The sequence below is a fragment of the Lontra canadensis genome, unplaced genomic scaffold (genome assembly GCF_010015895.1).
Source record: "Lontra canadensis isolate GAN:19392208 unplaced genomic scaffold, GSC_riverotter_1.0 scaffold25, whole genome shotgun sequence".
NCBI classification, from domain to species: domain Eukaryota; kingdom Metazoa; phylum Chordata; class Mammalia; order Carnivora; family Mustelidae; genus Lontra; species Lontra canadensis.
In genome coordinates, this window is record NW_022631019.1 from 13740399 (window position 1) to 13761332 (window position 20934).

Genomic DNA, 20934 nt, shown 5'->3' on the forward strand with positions numbered 1-20934 from the left:
GTATTGATGATGACGGGAAGGCAAGTAGCAAAATGGTGCGCGGCACCGCTGGGAGAGCGGGCTGGCTGCAGTGCTTTTTCCCAGGTTGCTTCAGATGGGTATCTGCAGGTAGAATTTAGAACTATTTGATTGAGAGTGAACAGTGCAAATGGGAGGAATTGAAATCCCATGTGTTTATGTCAAGTTTCTGTATCCAACCTAAAGCTACATTAGAATGCTTAGAATAGTTTATAATTATTGTAACACTCTGACATAATTGTTGACAGATTTGTAGACTTACTTTGACAAATGTTTACGAGTCAGAACAAATGTTTCTGATTGTCAGAACTTACACATGTAAACCACTCAAAATTTCTGTCTGATTTTCAATGATTAACTGGAGTGAATGATTTAAGCAGCACATTTCACCTTTTGCTAAGAAGCAGCCCTAGGAAAGCTGCTACTTTCTTGACATCATCTCAGATGATTAAATTGAAATCATTAGTTCAACGGCTTTTTTTTTTTAATTTTTTCTTTACACCATTTTCGTATAGGCCTACATGTGACAAATCCTGAACTCACAACCTCATAAATATCCCATTTTGATCAGAAGCAAAAATGGAGTATATTACTGCTCTAGTCTCACATTGTCTTGACATTAGAATATGTGCTACCAATCTTATGAATTTCCAGAAAAGATCGGCTCTCACCATCAAAAACCCACAGCATATTTTTCTTCTTGTTCCCACTACAACTTGAAATTCATTTTATTTCAGCTCATAATTTCTCTTTTAGAAGATTTTTTTTTCTTTACTCAGTTTATGAAAATTAAATTCTTGGCTTCTTTATGTATGCAAGTGCAGTGGTTTGGAGAGGTGTATTTATGGGGCTTTGTGGAATAAGGATGCCTTCAAGAAAGACTGCAGACCACTACTGGAATATAAAGTCAGCTGGGCACTGTTGCTTGTCTTGGGCCCCTTACTAGAGTCAGATTTGAATAGCAGAGAGAAAGATGCTTACAGAAGCCCTGAAACTCAGATGAATCCTTGCGACACCTTTGCAAATGCTGTTTTGGGATATATTCCCCATTTGCACCAACAGGATCTTAAATGCAAAACCACTGGTATATTTTTCAAATATTTGAGCCCCTTTTTTATCTCTGCTCACCTTTGTCCATGACCGTGTCTTAAGGATCCCTTATTTAAGAGTCGTTACTGAGTGTGGTCACTCCCACTGCTCAGAAGTTCCTAACCCTGGACCACAGTCACGCCTTGAAAGCCTTCCTTTTCCATCCTACCTAGCAGGGGGGACAGGGGAGCGAGAGACGACAGTATATAAGCTACCATTTTCCAGTCAGATGGGCAGAGGAGAGTGCGGTCTGGACCTGTCTCCCACTTGGGCTGCTGTGACAGCTTTCTCTTGTCGGCACCCCCCTGTCTCTGATGTCTCTGATGGGGGCCTCTTCACATCTGTCCCCGTTGCCGCCAAAGCAGGCGCATTGTCAAGTGCTCATTGGGTATGTTTCCCTTGCTTGATTCCCGTTACTGCTTCCCTCCTGCTTACAGTAGAGGTGGGGGGGGTGGCATAGTGCGGCAGGAAACACTCTTGCTCCGTCGACCTCACACTGGATGACTTGGCAGCAAGGAGCTCCTGGGAGCCCGTTTCCCTTGCCCTCTGTCTACCCCCCCAGAATGGTTTGGGTGTCCTCCTCAGTGCTTTTCATGCATTGTACCTGTTCCTGTCATTGTACCTCGCACCTCGACCTCCTGGTTACAGTCGGTTCCAGCCCCAGACCTCGAGCTGACCGATCGCAGGGCCTGGCCCGACAGCTGGCACACAGTAGGGGCTCAGTTTGTATGTTTAAGGCAATGCTCACGCATAGTGTTGGCCGGCACAACTTGGGAAGGCATTTCGTTTACTTTAGGGACTCAAAAGTATTTAAATAGCTTTGTGTGTCTGTGAGGGGGGCAGTCAAGCACCAGGCCTCTGGAGTCAGGCTGCCTGGTTCAAATCCCAGATGTGCGACCTGGGGCAAGGGACGTACCCTTTCTGAGTCTCCGTTTCTTGACCTGTAAGATGGGGCTAATGAAAGAAGTTTATCGTGAGGATTAAATGAGATAACGGACTCCTGAAGCGTAAGTGCTTAGCGAATGCTTTTCACTTAATGTTCTGTAGTGTTCCTGAAAACATTGTAGATGTCCCCCCCCCCTTTTTTTAGGATTTTATTTATTTATTTTAGAGAGCATGGGGGCAGAGATCAGAGGGAGAGGGACAAGCAGACTCCATGCTGAGCTCAGAGCCAGACATGGGGCTTGATCCCACGACCCTGAGATCATGACCTGAGCCGAAATCAGGAGTCTGACACTCAACTGATGGAGCCACCCAGGCGCCCCGGCTGTTGCGGTTTTATAAACTCAGTTATATTTTAGATAAAGGGGATTTGGTATTAAAAGGTTAGTTGATGAATGTTATAAATATATATAACTATTATAAATAGCACCCATGTTTTTCTAGTTATCCAGATAGAGGTTCTCAGCATTTTCTTTGACAGCCTGCCCCAGTGCAGCCCCCAAACCCCAGACTCACATATACATAATCAGTTGCTAAGCCTGTAAATTCTGCCAGCAAAATGTCTTCTTCCTTTCCAAGTGATCCTACACACCTTAGTTAGACAAGTCTTACTAAAGCACGGGTTCAGTCAAGTTACATATTTTTTCTTTCGAAGACTTTATTTATTTGACAGAGAGAGACACAGAGAGAGAGGGAACACAAGCAGAGAGGGAGTGGAAGAGGGAGAAACAGGCTTCCTGCTGAGCAGGGAGACCCATGCAGGGCTTGATCCCAGGACCCTTTTTTTTTTATCCCGAAGGCAGCTGCTTAAGGACTGAGCCACCCAGGCGCCCCTCATATTACATATTTAAAAAAAAAAACAAAAAAAACCACAAAACTTTAGGGCAGCCTCCTGCCTGCTAGACTAAGTGCCATGATATTTTGGGGCCTTCAGAATGGCCCTGATCCCTTTCTAGCCTTATCTCCTGCTCCAGGACATGCCTCATGCATCAGGCAGGCTCTCCCCAACCCTCCACCCCCCCGTTTCCCTGCATGAGCCTTGGGTGGATGGAGCACGCGCCCCTCTGTACAGACTCGGGCTGTTAACCGTTTGCTCTTTAAGACAAATGACACCTCTTTCGCAGGCATTTAAAAATATCTTCCCAGCTAAGTGTGTTCCTCGCACTCTCTTCCTCTGGACCAGCAGAACATGGTCCCCTCCCAGTTTTCTGGATACCTGACTTACTCTCCTTCCCTGATCAGAAGCTCCCCAGGGAAGAGACTCTGTCTTACTTATTTCTGACCCGAACTCTTGTCCTTCAGCACTCAGTAAATATTTGAACTTTTGATTTGTTCTTGAACAAGCTTACCTTCTTCTCCCCGCTCCCTTCTCTAACCCGCCAAGATGGTTTGGCTGGTTGGGAGAGGAAGGGGATGACAGCTACGGTGTGCCCTGTGCTGTTCTTCCAGGCTTTTTACACATACTCTGATGTGTCATCCTTGCTGTTCCCCGGTCGGGGACAGGTCTGGTCAGTATTCCTGATTTCCGTATGAAGAAACAGATGCCGCAAAGTTCTGTCATTTGCCCAAGGACTGAGACACACAACTAATAAGTAACCTAACCAGTATCCTCCTTCATGTCTAGCCTGTCTTACCCCAAGTCCACACAGCCTTATCACTGAAATAGACCGCCCTGTAACAGTTCCTACCTTCAGAGAGGAAACACCTGTGCCTTCTCCTTAATAAATGCTCATAAATGTAGTTTAAGGAGATGTGCAAGGAAGAGAAACTACTGGTTCTTGTTTCTCCATTGAATTTGTCACTTGAATCAGGAGTAGGCGACCACGTAGTCGCTATCATGACGTACGTGTTGTAATCCCGAATCCCCGATTCTTACATTTCCTTTCCCAAAGGTGAGAATCCAGTTACTGTATTGATGGGGATGGGCTGGGGGAATGGGGTTGTTGGGAGGGAGGAGACTCACTGGAAGTACCCTTTTGAACAGTTTGGATGAATTTGGATTCATTTGATCAGCTCTCAGCCCATTTGGTTTCATCCGATCTCGGCCAGTGCGCAGAGGGAGTACTTCCCAGTTTGAGTTTTGAGTTGTGGACTCTTTCTCATTGATTCTGCGTAATTTCAGGCTTTTGTTACCCCTCCTGAGAAGTCAGACATCTGTGGTTTCTGTTGTTTTCTTGAGGGACCAAAGAGTGCCATAGTCATAAACTACCTATCACAGTGCAGAAGACACTTTATCATGTATAACATGAGACCACTTGCCTTGCTGTTTCAACCTTCCATGAAGTTGATCCCTGTGGATAGGAAAGAGCCATGACTTTGGAGTCAGACAGCATGGGTTTGAATTCTACTTTTTAAGTTGCGTGTACTCGGGTAAGTCAGTTTCACTAAACTGTTTCCTTTTCTGGGAGACAGGATCGTAGTACATCTCATAACACGGATTCAGTGAAATAATACACAGAAACAGACTACAGTACCTGACACTGTCAACGTTAGTACCTCCAAAGCCTCCTCTCCCAGATAAGTGTAATGCATTGCGTCTTTGATTCTGCATTTTTTCAGTCTCCCTTAGTCTTCAGAGCATTTTCTCATTTTCCTGCATGCTATGCCCACATGTGAATTTATTAGCTAATTATATGTTAGTAAAATGTGTACCAAGCCTGTTCCTTTCTTTGTGCATTCTTGGAAAGCTGTATGGCTGTCAGAATTCCCAAAGTTGGATCATGTGCCACACGCACTCATTTAATGAGTTTGGCTGTTCTTGAAGCAGAGCACCCCAGTAATGACTTCCACATTTGCCTTCCCTATCTTTACTGCGTTCTGCTGACTGGCTTGCTTGTTCTGATCAGGATCCTGGGAATTGACGTCCACCTGAGAAGTTCCCTCAGATGTTCCGGCCTCCGTCTAGTCCGGAGAGACCCAGGAAGGTGGAGGTCTTGTACAATATGACCTTCTTGGTCTGGTTCCTGTATACCCTGCAGCACTGCGGACTGGTTAACACAGACTGAATTTACCATTGCTGGGTCTTTGGTCCAGCCCACTTTCTTGGTTAATTCACACGACTTGGCATTTACATGTGAACACCTGGGTCCGTCCGTCTTTGCCTCAGAGCATTAAGTAACACAGTTTGGAGCTGACTTAAAACTTTTTTTTTCCTTATAAATTGGGCCCTGAGCATCTTTCATAAATCAGGAATGTTTCTTGGAAATGTAATTCTCACTAAACTCAGTCCCAAGGGTACTTTTTTTCTCTATAAAAGCACGTTCTTGTTTGTTCTGTCATAACAAATGCATTTGATGATTGTAATAGCATTGATCGAAACATGATTGAACAGGAAAGCGTGCCCATTATAAATAGATCGGTTTGATATTAATCCATGTTCAAAGCATAGATAGAGCTTTCTGAAACACCAGGTAGCTCTAGGAAAATTTTTGTCATATTTTAAGCAAAATGTTCTAGTTAGCCATGAGTCTGAAGGAATCCCCTCTTTTTAAAAGAAAAAAAAAACAAACCTGTCAAAGCCTGAGATGTTCCTATAGAAAAATTGCTGATACCATGGCCGGGGGAAGGGGGGCAGGGATTGTGACTTTGAACCATGGCTCCCCCATGGTGTGATCTTAGGCAAGCGGGGGGGTTGTATTTTATTTTATTTTATTTTTAAGATTTTATTTATTTATTTGACAGAGAGAGATCATAAGTAGGCAGAGAGGCAGGCAGAGAGAGAGAGAGGGAAGCCCTGCTGAGCAAAGAGCCTGATGTGGGCTCGATCCCAGGACCCTGGGATCATGACCTTAGCCGAAGGCAGAGGCTTAACCCAGGCGCCCCAGTGGGTTGTATTTTAATAGAGGATTAACTATTACATGACACTTTTGACCTATTTTGAGTTTTATTAGACGAGTAACAGAACTTACTACCACTTGTTGAGTTCTGTCCCAGATACCTTACATTTTCCTGAAACAGCAGCCCTATGAGATTGTTTTGACTCTGTAACCTAGCAGGTTGAGGCCAGGTGACGTTAGTAATGGTTGTGAGGTCAGAGCTAGCTGCTGAACAATAATTGGAACAGTGGTTGACATAGGCTTATCTTGTGATGGCACCAGTCCTCTTGCCATGCCACTCAACCGGAGACCAAAGCCCTCCTTGCTTTGGAACCTTTATCTTTTACATTTATAAATAAAGTTGGTTGGCACGTGGCTTCTAGGGAATCTAAAAAACTTGCTTGGAATTCCTGGAGCTTCTCATGGTCACAAAACTGCCCGTTGCAATGGTACTTAAGTTTTTACTCTTACATTTCAATATAAGTTAAATTAAAATGGAGTTGCTTTGCAGTTTTACTTAATTTTTCGATACGGGTCAGATCTTACCATTGATAACTCTACAGTAGGCTTGGAATCTAGGCACTTTGTTTAACGTGTGAAATCGGAGTCCAGTTCTCATGATGAGCACTGAGTAATGGAGAGAATTGTTGAAATCACTGTGTCATGCACCTGAAACTAATACAACACTGTTAATTATACTGGAATTAAAATTAAAAACTAATAAAAATGAAAAGTCAAAATAAAATGCTAAACGTAAGCTGGAAGGAGAGCTAAATTATCGTGTAATAAGTTATTGCTAAAGTGGGCCCATGGTCCCCCCGCCCCCCACCGACATCTTTCCTAGAAATGTTTTCTAAGTGACTTAATGAGGATATTTTTTCTGTGCCCCTCCAAAGAGTCCCTCGCCCTGGCTGCAAGTCCGTTGGCAAGTGCAGCTTTTACCATGTGGGTGCTTCAGGAGAGTAAATTGCTACAACTTGTTCTGTGTAGGGGCTCGCATCCAAAGTACACTTCTACCCCAGGACTGCAATCCGATTGTGTAGTCTGCTTGTTAATTCTTGCTGATTATGCTTCTTAACAATTCGCAGTGAAGTAAAGCTTTATGCTAGGTGGCATGGTGCGAGCAAAGACTTCTCTAAATAAAGTGGGAACCGGAAGTTGTCCTCATGTTACCGTAATGGCCGTCAGCATACATTTATGTCCTCCCCTTCCTTGCACAGAACGTGGCTTCAGGCATCCATGGATGTACTGCCTTGGGTTGTTATTCTTTTAAACCCGTTACGAAATCTTCTTGGGCATAAGATACGGCAGTATTTTATATGTATTTTATGTGTCATTAGTGGGAGTGAGTTCTTTCTTGTTTTGTTATTAAAATAGTATCAGATGAACTCCTAAGGAATTGGTCCTCCCTTAACATTTGTGCTTCTCTGCGAGCCAGCTCTATGATGTCCTTTTGGGCACCGGGCATGCACTGAAGTGCCGGGTTAGATTGATTTGGAGTAATTTCTTTTTGAAAGAGTTGGTGCCAATTCTTTTTCCTCTCCAAAAGAAATGGTTTTGGAGCTTGGGCTCCTTGCCTAATGTCAATTCCATAAGGCTCCTCTGTGTGTGTGTGTGTGTGTGTGTGTGTGTGTGTGTGTGTTTGCCTTGCCCCCGCTCCTTCCCCTCATAACTGGACTTTGCCACAAGGAAGATGTGTACCTATAATCAGGCATTTCTTTCCTTTAGGGTGATTTGTCATTCCAGACAGCACGGAGCAAAAGACCAGGCTTGAGGTGGGGGGAAGGTGAAGTTATATAAACTTTATTCATAGTTAAATATTTGCTTCCAGGGAAGGTGAAAATGCTTTGTACTTTTTCCTTTGGCTTTTTTCCTCTAAGAGAGCTTGTCATGCAACAATACAAAAAAGTGGCCAAAGGCGGAGAAAACTCTTCTCTTTTCCATGTTGGTTTGTTTTTATTATAAGACAAACCTTTCATGTTTTATTGTTATGAAGTTTAAATGTGGCCTAGAGGTGCCAATCTTTAGTGGAAACAGCTGCGGAGTGGGTGTCCCTGGATCAGGTGGGACTTTCTTTGAAGCAGTGTGTTGCCTTTTAAAAGAAATGCAGCATGTGAGGACTTGAGCCCGTAAACTCATCGGCGGCTCCACCATCGCTAATCTCGCAAATAACTCAGATAGCTAAGTTTAAATAAAACATTGGCATTGAAAAAGTCAGTTTCTGTATTATATTTTTCTGAAGAGAACAGTCTTGTTATTTTGTGTCTTAAAAAATACAGAAACAGAGGGGGAAAGAAACCGCTATTAAGACTTGAAGAGGTAGCAGCCCATTTGGAGGCTGTGGAGCTCACTCTGTCTTTGGGTTAGTCTGAACCGGGATTTGCATCTCAGACTTGGGGAGAGGTGCTTTTGCTGGGAGCAGAACTGGGTGTTGGGCATATACCTGAGCTTAAGTGTCCAGAGTAAAGATTTCCTGGGCTCTCTTGATTGGTGTCGACACATTTCTCATCTCTGTGATGAGCGATTCTCATAGACCATTCTTGGTCTACTATTTGGAAAAACTGAGCGTCTGAGAGCTTTCTTTCCTTGGGGAAAAGTAGGAGAGACAGGCATGGAGTCAGAGGGACAAGAAAAATGCTGAAATATTTTCCTTTTGGGCTTTTGATTTGTTTGCCAAAACATTGCCTTCCAGATGGAGAAGACCAAAGCTCTGATTGTAAGCCATTATGTTTTTACTGGCCTACCTCCCCATCCCATTGCCTGGTTTGAAATCTGTAAGCCAGTCCAAATCCTTTACCTCATTTTCTAGTACCAATTTACTCTCTTACTCATCTTCCAGCTGCAAGGGGGTGAGGCAAGTTGCTTTGAAATTGAACCCAGTGCCATTTTATAAATCTCCAACTGCAGATTCTCGCCAAGGAGTATCCGTCACGACAGCTCGCGTTTCTCCGAAGCTCTTGGATCTCACCTACCAGGTGGACTTGTGTCTGTGACCTGTGCAGTAGGATTAGTCTGGGAAGGAATCTGAACAAGCCCTTTGGGCCTTGTGCAGACTTGTTACTGCCCTGGTCGCCCAGCGTTCTGGGCTGTTGCCTGATAAGCACCATTTGGTTTTTGGCCATATCTCACTTCACAGGCAGTAGAGATCCTGACACTCCAGCTTTCCCTTGGGAGGTGGGGATTGTGTGGGGGTTGAAGTTGTAGGAGACTCCAGTGTCAGGACAGCTGGGAGGGTGGCTTTGGAGTCCGGCAGATCTGGTCCCTACTCACTGCTCTTCCACTCACCGAACGGAGTACCCTCGAGCAAATTATTTTCTGCACCTGAAAAATGGGGGATATTACTGTGTCAGTTTGTCGTTTGGTTTGAAAGAGAATTTGGGGGCAGGGTGGGGAGAGAATGGTGGGTACTCATGGGAAATACCAAAACGTTAATTCCTTTTCCTTCAGATGATGTCCGCTTTGAACAGGTTTAACTGTTGTGGTCTGTAAACTGATGAGCTTTCCACTGTATTATAAATTATATGGACAGTAGGGTGACATGAGTGATTTTCAGATACTGCGTTTTAGAGTTGAGCACCGGACCTCATGCAGGGTCTATCGGACAGGGCAAAGTCACGACTTGTAATGAAAACTCCTATTTGTGTAGGATGTAGTAGTCATGGAGAAGAGACCTGTGCTGTGGCCACATCTATGTGGCAGACGAAAATAATCAGAAATCGTTCTCGGTAAGTGGCATAAATACTTTCTTCAGGCCACCATCAGCTGGGTGGTTGCATGGGTGGATGAAAACTGATGTGAATGAGCTCGCTTGGGCCGACGTTCTGCGTTTGGAGCAGAGAGGTCAGGCCAGTAGCCAGGAAGTATGCGGAGTGTTTGCACTGCAGTAGCCCAAGGTCATGGTTAGAGAGAGAAGATACTCATGGAATTCCAACAGCCAAAATCGGAAAACTATTAAGGTAGAGTGAGAATCAGGACTTTCTTGTGGTGCTTAATTGTAAAGAGGTTGGTTGGGGGCTCCGTTGGTCTCTGGAGTAGACTCTTTGTCAAGAACCTCAGAATACCCTGGAAGGTCTGAAAACAGTTGTCATGTCTGAAAAACGAATAGAAAATCAGGCCTTGGCACTCTTCCTTGGTGTATGTAACTGTTTCGATAATAGAAAAATTAGTTACTTCAAACTTTAGGCCATGTATCACTATTGTACGGGCAGAGGGCATGTGGTTTTCTTTTTTTTCCCTTAAAATGGTACCACAGACCAAAAAAAAAATTATTTTAATAGTTCTACATTGATGTTAACACATTTTGTTAAAGATTTTAATTATTTATTCATGAGAGACAGAGAGAGAGGCAGAGGGAGAAGCTGGCTCCCCGCAGAGCAGGGAGCCCAATGCGGGACTCAGTCCCAGGACCCTGAGATCATGACCTGAGCCTTCGACTCAGCCACCCAGGCACCCCTCATTTTAACACATCTTATGAAAAAGATATAACTAGCACTCAAAGTTATGATTACACCAAATTCATTTAATTAAATACATGCATTGATTTTTCTTTTTTTTTTTTTTAAAGTAAACAAGTAATTGTGAAGATAATGTAGATTTAGCGAAAATTGTGATGGCAGTGCTCAAATGACTAGGTTTGAGAAATACTGGTTAAAATGAGGATCTGGTCGTTTTCCCCCACAGGCTTAGGTTCCTAGGAGTGAGGTTTGATTGAAAATTACGTATTTAATTTTTTTTCTACCAGAGCATTAAAATAGGCTTGCATCTGTTCTTTTATTTTGAAAGATCGTGGTTGAAAATGCCCTGTGAGTGAAAACAAGGGAAGGGGACTAATCTCCACATTCGGGGCTTTTGAGGAAACGCTTTCCCTCTGACTGAGGACTCTGACTTGTGTCTTGACATGTGACAGCCTTTGTGAATGTTCTGGATCACTCCTTTCCTATTCCTCAAGAAGTAGCCATCACTCAAAATGCTGCAATGACAGGGGAACTTCCGGTTGACATTGTTTACAGTCTGATGTTCTAGCTCTGGCACCCCTTTGGAAGAGGGCCTGGCGCGCCCAGAATGCCAGATGCCGTTTGCAAGCAGGGCCCAGAGCGTCGGCTCAAGCATTGTCTCTTGGCTTGTTCCCCCTGCCCTGCCAGACTTGTCTAGACAGAATTGGGAGTAAAGTTTCTCTCCCCTGTTGTAGGCAGAAGGACCAAAGGCATGTGGAAAGCCTCTGACGATAAGGTTAGAAATGAGAAAATCAACTCGGTACCAAATTATTTAAGAAAAGAATTTGTTTTATAGATGTTCACAGTTATGAAATGCTCATTTTATTTCTGTTAAATTACTGTTACAAGATTTAACGTGTTTCTCCTCCCTCCTTGTAGGTACTGGTTTTGGATTAGGACTTGTTTTCTCACTTACCTTCTTTAAAAGTAAGTGTGACTTTTACTGTCTTTTCAACATTATGTCCTCGGGCATGCGCACGCACACGCACACACACACACACACACACACACACAGACACAGCAGGCACACTTCTGGAGGGCATGGCTACTTGGTTGCCACCCTGTCCGTTTATGGGTGTAGGTAGGCCACTGTCAAAAGTGCTAGAGAGAGAACGTGGACTTGGAAAAGGTCAGAGTGGGTTGGGCACCTCCAGATCTCCCCCCTGGGCGTTGAGTCAGGGTGCCTGATATCTTCAATATGATATCATCTGAAAGCCTCTACTTTATGCCAGTGAGTCACTTGGCCAAATCTACATGCTCAAATATTTCTAATTAATTATAAGTTTTTCTAAAGGAACTTGAAAATGAGTCTTGCTGGTCATAAAAACAAGTGGACCAGAAACACACATGTTTTTTGTCCAGAAATTCTCCTAAGCAAAGGTCAGGCAGTATCCCTTTCATTCTGAAGTTTGGTTATTGAATAGAAGCCAGAGGGTTCCCTTTGACCCCTTTCTGTGACGAATGGGCGGGGAACACATGACCAGAGAATCCTAACAGGCAGGGCTGACACAAACTAATCACGTGCAGTATTGGCATATATAGGCTTTATGACTTGCTGCAATCAAAATTCACTTGATTCCATTTAAAATTCAAGCATCTTCCCAAAGGGTGGTATTTCTTTTCTTTCTTTTCTTTTTTTTTTTTTTTTTAAGATTTCATTTATTTATTTGACAGAGATCACAAGTAGGCAGAGAGGCAGGCAGAGAGAGAGAGTGGGGGAAGCAGGCTCCCCGCTGAGCATAGAGCCCGATGCGGGGCTCGATCCCAGGACCCTGGGATCATGACCTGAGCGGAAGGCAGAGGCTTAACCCACTGAGCCACCCAGGCGCCCCAAGGGTGGTATTTCTGATAAGGTTGAGAAATGAGTTAAAATGAGCAAATGATGAGAACGGATATATATAAAAATTAAAAGGTTCAGCCATGTCTGCTGTGTGCACCACTTGTTAAGACCTCAAACCCAGCAGGTACTTAATAAATATTGGCTGAATTAATAAATTCAGTATTAATTAATATTAAATAATTAAATAATTCAAGTATTAATTCAATTCAAGTATTAATTAATAAATTCAGTGGCATTTCACTGTTCATTAAACACCGATAGAACCGTATGGCACATTACAGTTATCAGTAGGAGGCATGCTGAATGTTTATTAGCCCTAAGCAAGTGTATTTAAGCCAGAGAAAAAGCTTTATCTTCTCTTAATGGCTCCCTATTGGGATTTTCCTTTTTCTGTTCACCAGGGAGAATGTGGCCATTAGCCTTTGGTTCTGGCATGGGATTGGGAATGGCCTACTCCAACTGTCAGCATGATTTCCAGGCTCCGTATCTTCTACACGGAAAATACGTCAAAGTACGTATAGAGTTGATGGTTCTCTTTCTTTTAAAAGGCAAGGAATTTCCCCAGAGGACCTGAAGAATTCTTCGGAGCATATATAATTCATAAACGGTGCATGTCATCGTGGCGCCACTGAGCTCCTAATTGCTCTTTGGCCTTCAGTGATGGTGACACCGCTTTGGTGCCTGAAGTCCCTCCCTCCCACTGCGGCCTGAGACGCACCTGTGCGTTCACGCGTGCGCTCTCACGCTGCAGGCAGAGGGGAACCACCTGTCATCGCGGGCAGCAGCTTCGTCTTGAGTGTCTGTAAGGGGCCCCGAGGTTCAAGATCTCAGAGTGCTGTGTCAGCATCTCACACGGGCTCCAGCCAAACCGAAGGACAGCTGGGACTCAGCATTCTTCCACTGTTTGTTGCGGAAGGGAGGTTCTTGACTCTAAGTCCCATCTGATTCTGCTGCAGTCCTTGTCTGCAGGTGGACTTTTAGTAATGGCGGCAGGATGAGAACCTGTGGCCCGCACCTCAGGAGGGAGAAGGTAGCCCGTCTCCTGAGGCGCCTCCCGTTGCCTTACTTTTGATGACTGATTCTGCCGGGTTTGGGGGAAAGGATCATGGGAGGCCAGGTGCCCAAGGACAAGGGTGGTATTTACTTTCGTGTCCCCAGGGCCCGGAACAAAGTAGACACTCAAATAGGAAATGACAGAGTGAAGTAAACCGGGTATCCTAGTAGATGTGGGTAGCCTCGAGCTTCCTAAGGCATAGCCTTCACAGCAACACCAGCTTCGGTGCGGAGCATCCCGTTCCCTAGACGTATGGAACCCTCTCCTTTCTGGGTCACCCTTGAGCCAGAGTTGCTATGATCTGGGCACAGCAGGGAGGCGAGGGGAAAGGGCTGAGAAGCCAGGAGACCGAGGTGTGGGCCCCGGGCCTCCCACTACTCGCCTCCTGTGTGTTTTCACTCGTGAGGTTCTGGCTTCTGTCTGTAAAATGAGGGTCATGATTTCCGCCTATGTGGTTGCTGTGAGCAGGGGTGTGAGAACGACCGGGAGCTGCGAGGTGCCGCATCTGTAGGAATGCCGGCGGTAATAGTCGAGGCCCGCCGAGAAACAGGGATTGATTTACCCTCCATTCCACCAAAATGACAGGTAGAGCAGAAGATGCCGTTTTGTTGAGTGTCCCTGTTCTGGTTGAAAGCTAGAGCCACAAGGGTCCCCAAAGCTCAAAGGACAGTCCCCACCACAGCTCAGTGGCCTCTGTTTTAGAACCTGCTCGGACTGCCCGCTGCCCGCCGGGCCCCCAGCCCGCACGCTCTGCCAGAGAACTGGGGGTGGCGAGAGCAGTCGGCCCGGGGAGCCTGGGCGCCCTCCGTGGGCGGTCCCTGTGCCAGAGCCCAGGCGAGGTCCTCGAAGGGACGAGAAGAGGCACGGCTGTGTGACACCAAAGCCAACGACAGGCAGTTTCCACCACCCCCTGACCCTTTGCTTTCTTGGCCCCACAGCTGGATTTGGGGAGAGCAGAAGGGAACCAGAGAGGAGCTTCGGGTCTTTTAATTGTTTGGAAGGTTTTTGTTGTTGCAGACCTGAGCTGTCGTGGATAGTGTGGCTCAGGGGTGATTATATGCACATTCTACATTTCATGGCTGGGAGCTGCTGTGGAAAATATTGTTCCTTTTTAACAGCCTTTGTGTGTACTGCTCCAGAATGGCCCTATAGCCATATCTGGACTTGAGTCTGTGCCTCTGGGCAGCCTCCGTTCTCCGCAGAGAGGGGCGCAGCGCAGGCAGTCCTCTCACAGTCGTTGGCAGCCGAGGGCGCACTGCACCTTTGTGGGCCCTCCTAGGTGCCTCGGCTGTCTGTTCTTTCTCGAGACTGCCCTCCCAGTAGACTCGTGGGAGAGGTTTTCCTTACCCTTCTTCAGCAGAGGAGAAAACGCAGTCTTCCCGTTGGTACTGGGCTGATCCGTTCCAGAGCCGCGCGGTGTCCGCTTACCAGTGATGCAGCCCTTGGACGAGTTTTAGGAACAGTTGTCTGGGTCCTGACTCTGGGCCTTCCCCCCTGGCCGCCCCCCAGGATTGGGGAGCCACTCTGGAGGCCCTGGGAAGGGTGTTCACAGTTCTCTTGTGAGACTGCTCTGTAAAGCAGGTCAGGCGTCAAGGTTTGGGGCCCCTTGGTTCCGTGGGTGGGAGATGGTTGTGCACATGGGGTCTGCGCACTTCTAATCAGTGTCCTCACTTTCTAGGAGCAGGAGCAGTGACTTACGCCTGAGAACATCCCAGTGGGAGGAAAAGAGAAATCGTGTTCATTCCTCAGGAATACTGAAGTGCCTGGAGTAAGCTGACATTCTTCTGTAACGATGTTATCAGTAATGCTTCAAACTCCAGCACGCTGTTCTCGTATTTGAAATGAAGTCTGTTTCTTGTTTTGTATTTTCTCTCTGGAAATTGCAAGGAGGTGGTCTTAAAAAAAATAAATTAAAAATAGGCAGCCCGGTGCATCGCCTGCGTTTCTTTGCCTTTGGTCTTTGAGCCTCAGGAAGACTGTGTCAGAACCGCCAGCAGCTGTCACCTCCTGGTCCCGCGAGCCTTCCTGAAACCGCAGCCCTTGTGCGTCCCGCCCCCTCGTCCCCTGCCGGTGGTGTCGCGGCCGCCTCTGCCTCGCTGAGTTGGTGCTCGGAGGCCACGGCTGTGTTTTGAGGTACTCGCCTTCCGTAGCGGCTCTTTTAAGATCTGTGTGTTGTTCTCACCATAGACCCCACGGGGCATGCTCCAGAGGCGCCTGCAGCCCGAGGCCCAAGGCCGGCTGTGGGGAAGGGTGCACACGGGGCTGCGTTGGTGGCTCACTCCATCCCTGTCATGGTTGCCAGCAGCTTTGTGGGGCTGGGCCCAGCCCAGGCTTCACCTCGCTGGGGGCTTCGTCCTGGGAGGCGGGGAGAGCTCAAGGCATACGCACCCCCCGGGCTGGAAGGCCATGTTCAGGGGCGATTTCATCTTCATCCAGCAGCTGAAGGTTGAGGACAGAGGGACCGCCTCTCATGGCGTCTGTGAGTTTATTTCTTTGGTTTCACTTGAACCAAGGAGGCTGGACGCAAAAGTAATATCGCAGCAATTTCTTCTGAGAAAGTGTAGAAACCCGGAGAGAGCTCAGTCTTTCCTATTGTGTTTTCTGTCTACAATAAAGTGAAGATGAGCAGAGCTCCATCCCACGGGTCTCTTCATCCTGTTACGTGTGGGTGGAGCATCTCGTGTGAGCCAGGCACCGTTCCAAGCTGCAGAGATAGAAGGAAAGGTAAGACACAGCCTCTGCCCTCGAGCCACTTGGAGTGTGCTGGAAGGCCGGGCCTGCAGTCTCTTGGAGGAGGGATACTGTGGACCGGTTCTTAAAGTTGACATGGACGTTCGAGCCAGGCAAGGAAGAGCGGGAGGGTGGCTTCCGTGAAGGCGCTGGGTCACGCGGTGCATGTGGTCATTGGGGAATGACTAGGAGGTCCGCAGGGGCCAGGAGAGGTGTGGAGGGTGAGGCCAGGCACTGGGGTGGAACTAGCGTCTGACCCCAGTCCTGGAACATCGATTAGATGGTTCTTGCAGGTGTCGTAATGAGTAGATTCCGGGTAGAAACACCGTCTCTTTTTTCCCTCCGTCATCCTTACCCCCACCCCCTTCCAGAAGCAGGTGCTAAACTCTGAACCAAAACAGGCAGCAGTGACTCTTTGCCCTGCGAACTGTCCAGACTCCTCTGCTCTCTGGGCCTTTTTGTTGAGTTGAATCACTTAAAGCTCAAAGTGGGCCTGAGCCCAGGACTAGAAGTCCTGGCCGTGGCTCCCCGTAGCCATTCTGCTGGTTTGTACTCCACCCCCTCTCATTCCGTGACCAAGACCACCCATGTCATGAAAAGAAAAAAATGCCTTTGCAGCCTGCCTCATCCCTTACTCTTGTCTTCATATTTGCTTTAAAAGTTACTGTTTCCCTCCAATTTTTCTATCTTTATTCAGGCAGAGAGGAGAATAACAGGTTCCTTTCCAAAAAAAAAAAAAAAACAAAAAAACAAAACAGCATGCCCACTGGTTCTCTGAACGATAGCAGAAGGATATGGAGTGGAAATGGAAACTGGAAGGAGGCTTCCCTGTCTTGCTTTAGTTATCAGCTTGGGCATGATGTTTGGAGGGTCCTTTTGCCCAGCATCTTTGAAATACCACTTCTGTGTTTGAGAAACTGGTCAGCTCTGTGAGGGACTGATTCCGGGCAAAGGCTGGCTGGAGGAAGTGTTGGCTGTTTGCTTTAATTCCAGAGCACTTTGTATTCCGGCCTTGGAGCTCTGAGCAGACACTGGCCCAAAGCACAGTTGCCTGATCTTGTCCCCACTCCCTGCCCCCATCTCAGATCAACCTTCAGAAAGTTCCAGCTTGTTGGCAAAGGCACACGTTCTGTTCTACTTTAAGTTTCATTAGAAATTCAAGTCCTCTGGGGCTCTTTTCCCTTGTGGGGCTGTGAAGCTTTGACTTTGCTTCTTGTCTGCCCTTCTGGAACCAAATACAAGGAAATTCATGGGTTCGGGGAGAGAGTGCTGGGAACCCAACTGGGCACAGGATACTTGGATAAGGCTGTGGCGCCCCAAAAGTGGCCTGCTCTGCCAACATATATAAATTCATACAGTCTGAGCTTGACACTGTATAATTTGGCCCAGAACAATATGTATTTTGAACTCATTTAGGTGAATGACTTTGGCATTCCAAGTACCCACTGGGGGAAGCCTTTATCAGGCTGCTTTGGCCTTAGGTAGAAGTGGGCCTTTGTTCTGAGAAATGGCCTCAGACATTCTCTTGCTTAGCTGTTTCCTTAAGCGAGTGTCATCCCCTCTCATCCATTTCAAAAGATCCCAGGACTCCGTCTTGAAATCATGCCTATAGGAAACCCTGAGACTGGGAACGGAAGGAAAGATCTATGTAGATTTGCTTTCAGCTTTCCCAAGCCTCACTGTTTACTTTTTTTTTTTTTTTATTGTAACCAAGCCATAATTACATTTTACTTGTCATGGTTCAGTCTGATTGTATTGTTGAGGGACTATTTTTGAACATGTCCAAATAAAGTCTGCGAAGTATTTCCACAAGGATGTCGTCCGTGGGGCTGGGGCGGCCTTCCTCCGGAGCGGTCGGGAGACTCGAACACGCTTCCTGTTGCATGCTTTCTAATTACAGAAATGCGAAACTGTGGAATGGAGAAAGTGGAAATTCTAAGTACCAAAAGGAATGTTAAGTTTAGAATAACAAGCTCATCTGGAAGCTATCACCACTTTTTTTTTTTTAAAGTGTGCTGCAAGCACCACTTCGCCTGGGACAGCAAAGGATGAGATCAGGGGGAACACCGACCTGGGCGGGAGTGGGGTGGAGGCTCCCTTGTTCACGGAGCCTGTGTGGAGCGGATGTGAGCGTCCTCGATCGCTGTTAGAGCCGGGAAGTGCCTTGAAGGAAGAGGACAGTTGGGGAGGGAGGATGTGGCGGGAGGACTATAAAGGAAAGAGCATAGGATTTGAAACCAAGGAGCTGGGTTCGAGTTCCCATTTCTACCACTCACTCCCCGAGTGACTTCCTTCTCTGTAAAGGGAGCAGAAAAGAATTCCTACGTTCTAGGCCTGAGAGGTAAACATATGTGCTAACACAAGAACTAAAAAGAGGTGGTTGCTCTTTGAGTCAGAACGGAGCACATGATGTTAAGGGTGGGAAGGGGACTGTTGCAGAACAGAAAGGGCATCATCTTTGGGCTCAAGGAGTCCGGTTCTTAGAGTCTAAATGAGCAAGATGTGAGAAAGAAGATGATGTGTCCAATGAGTTTCTCGTAACCAAATAAACTCAAAGTAAAAGTAGTTAGAAAACACTGCATCTTCATGAGTAAGTTTTAATGTCCTCTGTTTTCACTCTGTCCCACGACTGTGTCCCACTCCCCTTCCGACACAGCCTGAGCTAAAAGTTACTCGCTGTGAGCACCCAGTACGCAGCAGGGGCAGGGGGACAGGACACGGAGGAAGGAGAAGGGAAATTTGAGACCTCAGGGAGCTTCAGGGCTGGTAGGAAACAGCATGGGGACTGAGCATTTGTATTCAGGATAATTGGCTTCAATTGTGTGACCCTCACTTTGGAGCCCAGAGCCAGGAGATGTAAGTGGGGAAAGGCGGTGTCAAGAATTCTTGGAGGAATTCAGGAGTGGGCAGAAGAGGAGTCTTTAATAGGGAAGAACTGGGACTAGAAAAAGGAGCTCATTATCAACTGTCAGCCAAGTCCTCTTTCCCTCTTCCTGGTCCAGCCAGTCTGAGCCAGACAGAACTTAATTTGATCACTTCGGGTGAATATATAATGGTGTTTATGGGGCACGGGCTTGGTGTGCTTACTGTTCTCAGGCTTTACATACGTCCTAATGCTTCATTTCTATAACTCTGTAAGAGAAGTACTCTTAGCCTCATTTTATAGATGAAGAAACAGATTTGGAAAGGATAAGTAAATTAATGCCCAAGGACTAAGCGCTAAGAAGTGATACAGGCAGGGTTTTTATCTGATTCCAGAACCCAGGCTCTGAACTGCTCAGTTGAAGACTTGAAACTGGGAAGGGTCATTCAAAGGGGCTTGATCCAGTTGAAGTCCGATTTGAGACACTTGAACTGGTTGAAACCGGATCAGTTTCATTGAGTTTAAACTGTTAAGAGCAAGTTGATTCAATTTCAAATGAGCTGTATTTATTTATAAAAAATGATTCCTATGTTTATTAATCAGAAACACAATTGTCAGTCAGAACTTCAGGTCGGTGTTACTGATGAGTTTTGCTAAATCCTTGCAAATGTGGTAAGTAAAGCATCATGACATTTTATTGACCTATGCATACCCTTTCAATTAGGTTTTTTTTTTAAAGACATAATTTACAAATCGTAAAATGCAACCATCACCTGGTTCAAAAATGATAGAATGTATATCGTGTACCTTTATTTTATAATGTATACCTTTGTATTTTACTTGTAAGAGGGTAAATATTTTTGTAACTTGATTTTTACAGAAAAGTTGTGAAAAGAAGGGGCTCCTTCGTACCTTTACCCATGCTCACCCTTCACACTCTTCCTCATCTACTGTACCACCCTTCGTGTGTGTATAGTATTTTTTGAGCCATATGAGAGGAAGATGGAGACATCATGTCCACTGACACAAATATTTCAGCGTATGTTTTCTAAGAATAAGAACATTCTAGATAACCACAGCATGATTATCTAAATCAGAAAATGAATGGGTGCCTGGCTGGCTCCGTCAGTAGAGCCCGCGACTCAATGTCAGAGTTGTGAGTTGGAGCCCCATGTTGGTTGTAGAGACGATTTAAAAATAAAATCTTGGGTGCCTGGGTGGCTCAGTGGGTTAAAGCCTCTGCCTTCGGCTCGGGTCATGATCCCAGGGTCCTGGGATCGAGCCCCGCATCGGGCTCTCTGCTCAGCGGGGAGCCTGCTTCCTCCCTCTCTCTCTGCCTGCCTCTCTGCCTACTTGTGATCTCTGTCAAATAAACAAATAAAATCTTAAAAAAAAATAAAATCTTTAAAAACAAAAAGCCACCTGGGTGGTTCAGTTGGTTCAACATCTAACTGTTGATTTCAGCTCAAGTGGTGATCTCAGAGTGTGAGATAGAGCCCCGTGTGGGGCTCCGTGCTGAGCATGGAGTCTGCTTGAGATTCTCTCCCTCTCAAAAAAAAAAAAAAAAAAAAAAAGATGCTCTCCCTTCCTCTCCCTCAGCCCCATTGCTTGTGCAGGTTCTCTCTCAAAGGAATACAATCTTAAATAACAACAATAAATCAGGGAATTAACATTGATACAATAGTATCCTATAATCCACAGTACATGTTCAAATTCTATACATTGTTGCAACAGTACTCCGTCAAGCTCTTTACACAGGCCAGGATCACCCACCAGCGGTATCTGGTTGTCAGGTTTCTTTCTTCAATCCAGAACCCCGCATCAGCCTTACTGCTTGCTGTTGACATCTTTGAAGAGTACAAGCCAATTATTTTGCAGGGTGTTTCTCACTTTGGGTTTGTCTGGTGTGTTACTCACAATAGATTCAGGCTTTGCAGTTTGGGCAGAGTGTGTCTGCCAGTGCACAGGATGTCCATGTGTCCTAACAGTAGTGGTGTGAACTTTGGTTACTTGGTCTAAGTGCTGCCTCCCTGGTTTCTGTAGTGTATGTTGACTATTTTTCTTTCTACTTTAGTAAATAAATTTGGGGA

The 20934-nt window shown here is 46.0% G+C and overlaps 1 protein-coding gene across 1 annotated transcript in view; it reads left to right on the forward strand.

Annotated features, from left to right (window-relative positions):
• MICOS10 (mitochondrial contact site and cristae organizing system subunit 10) overlaps positions 1 to 15182 on the forward strand; it is a 30754-nt gene extending 15572 nt beyond the window's left edge. Inside the window, exons 2-4 of the mRNA XM_032863607.1 lie at positions 11237 to 11284; positions 12599 to 12708; positions 14930 to 15182. Coding sequence (XP_032719498.1) covers positions 11237 to 11284; positions 12599 to 12708; positions 14930 to 14944 — 173 coding nt within the window. The 3' untranslated portion in view covers positions 14945 to 15182. The remainder of the gene's footprint in view (positions 1 to 11236; positions 11285 to 12598; positions 12709 to 14929) is intronic.
• Positions 15183 to 20934: the final 5752 nt, after the last annotated feature.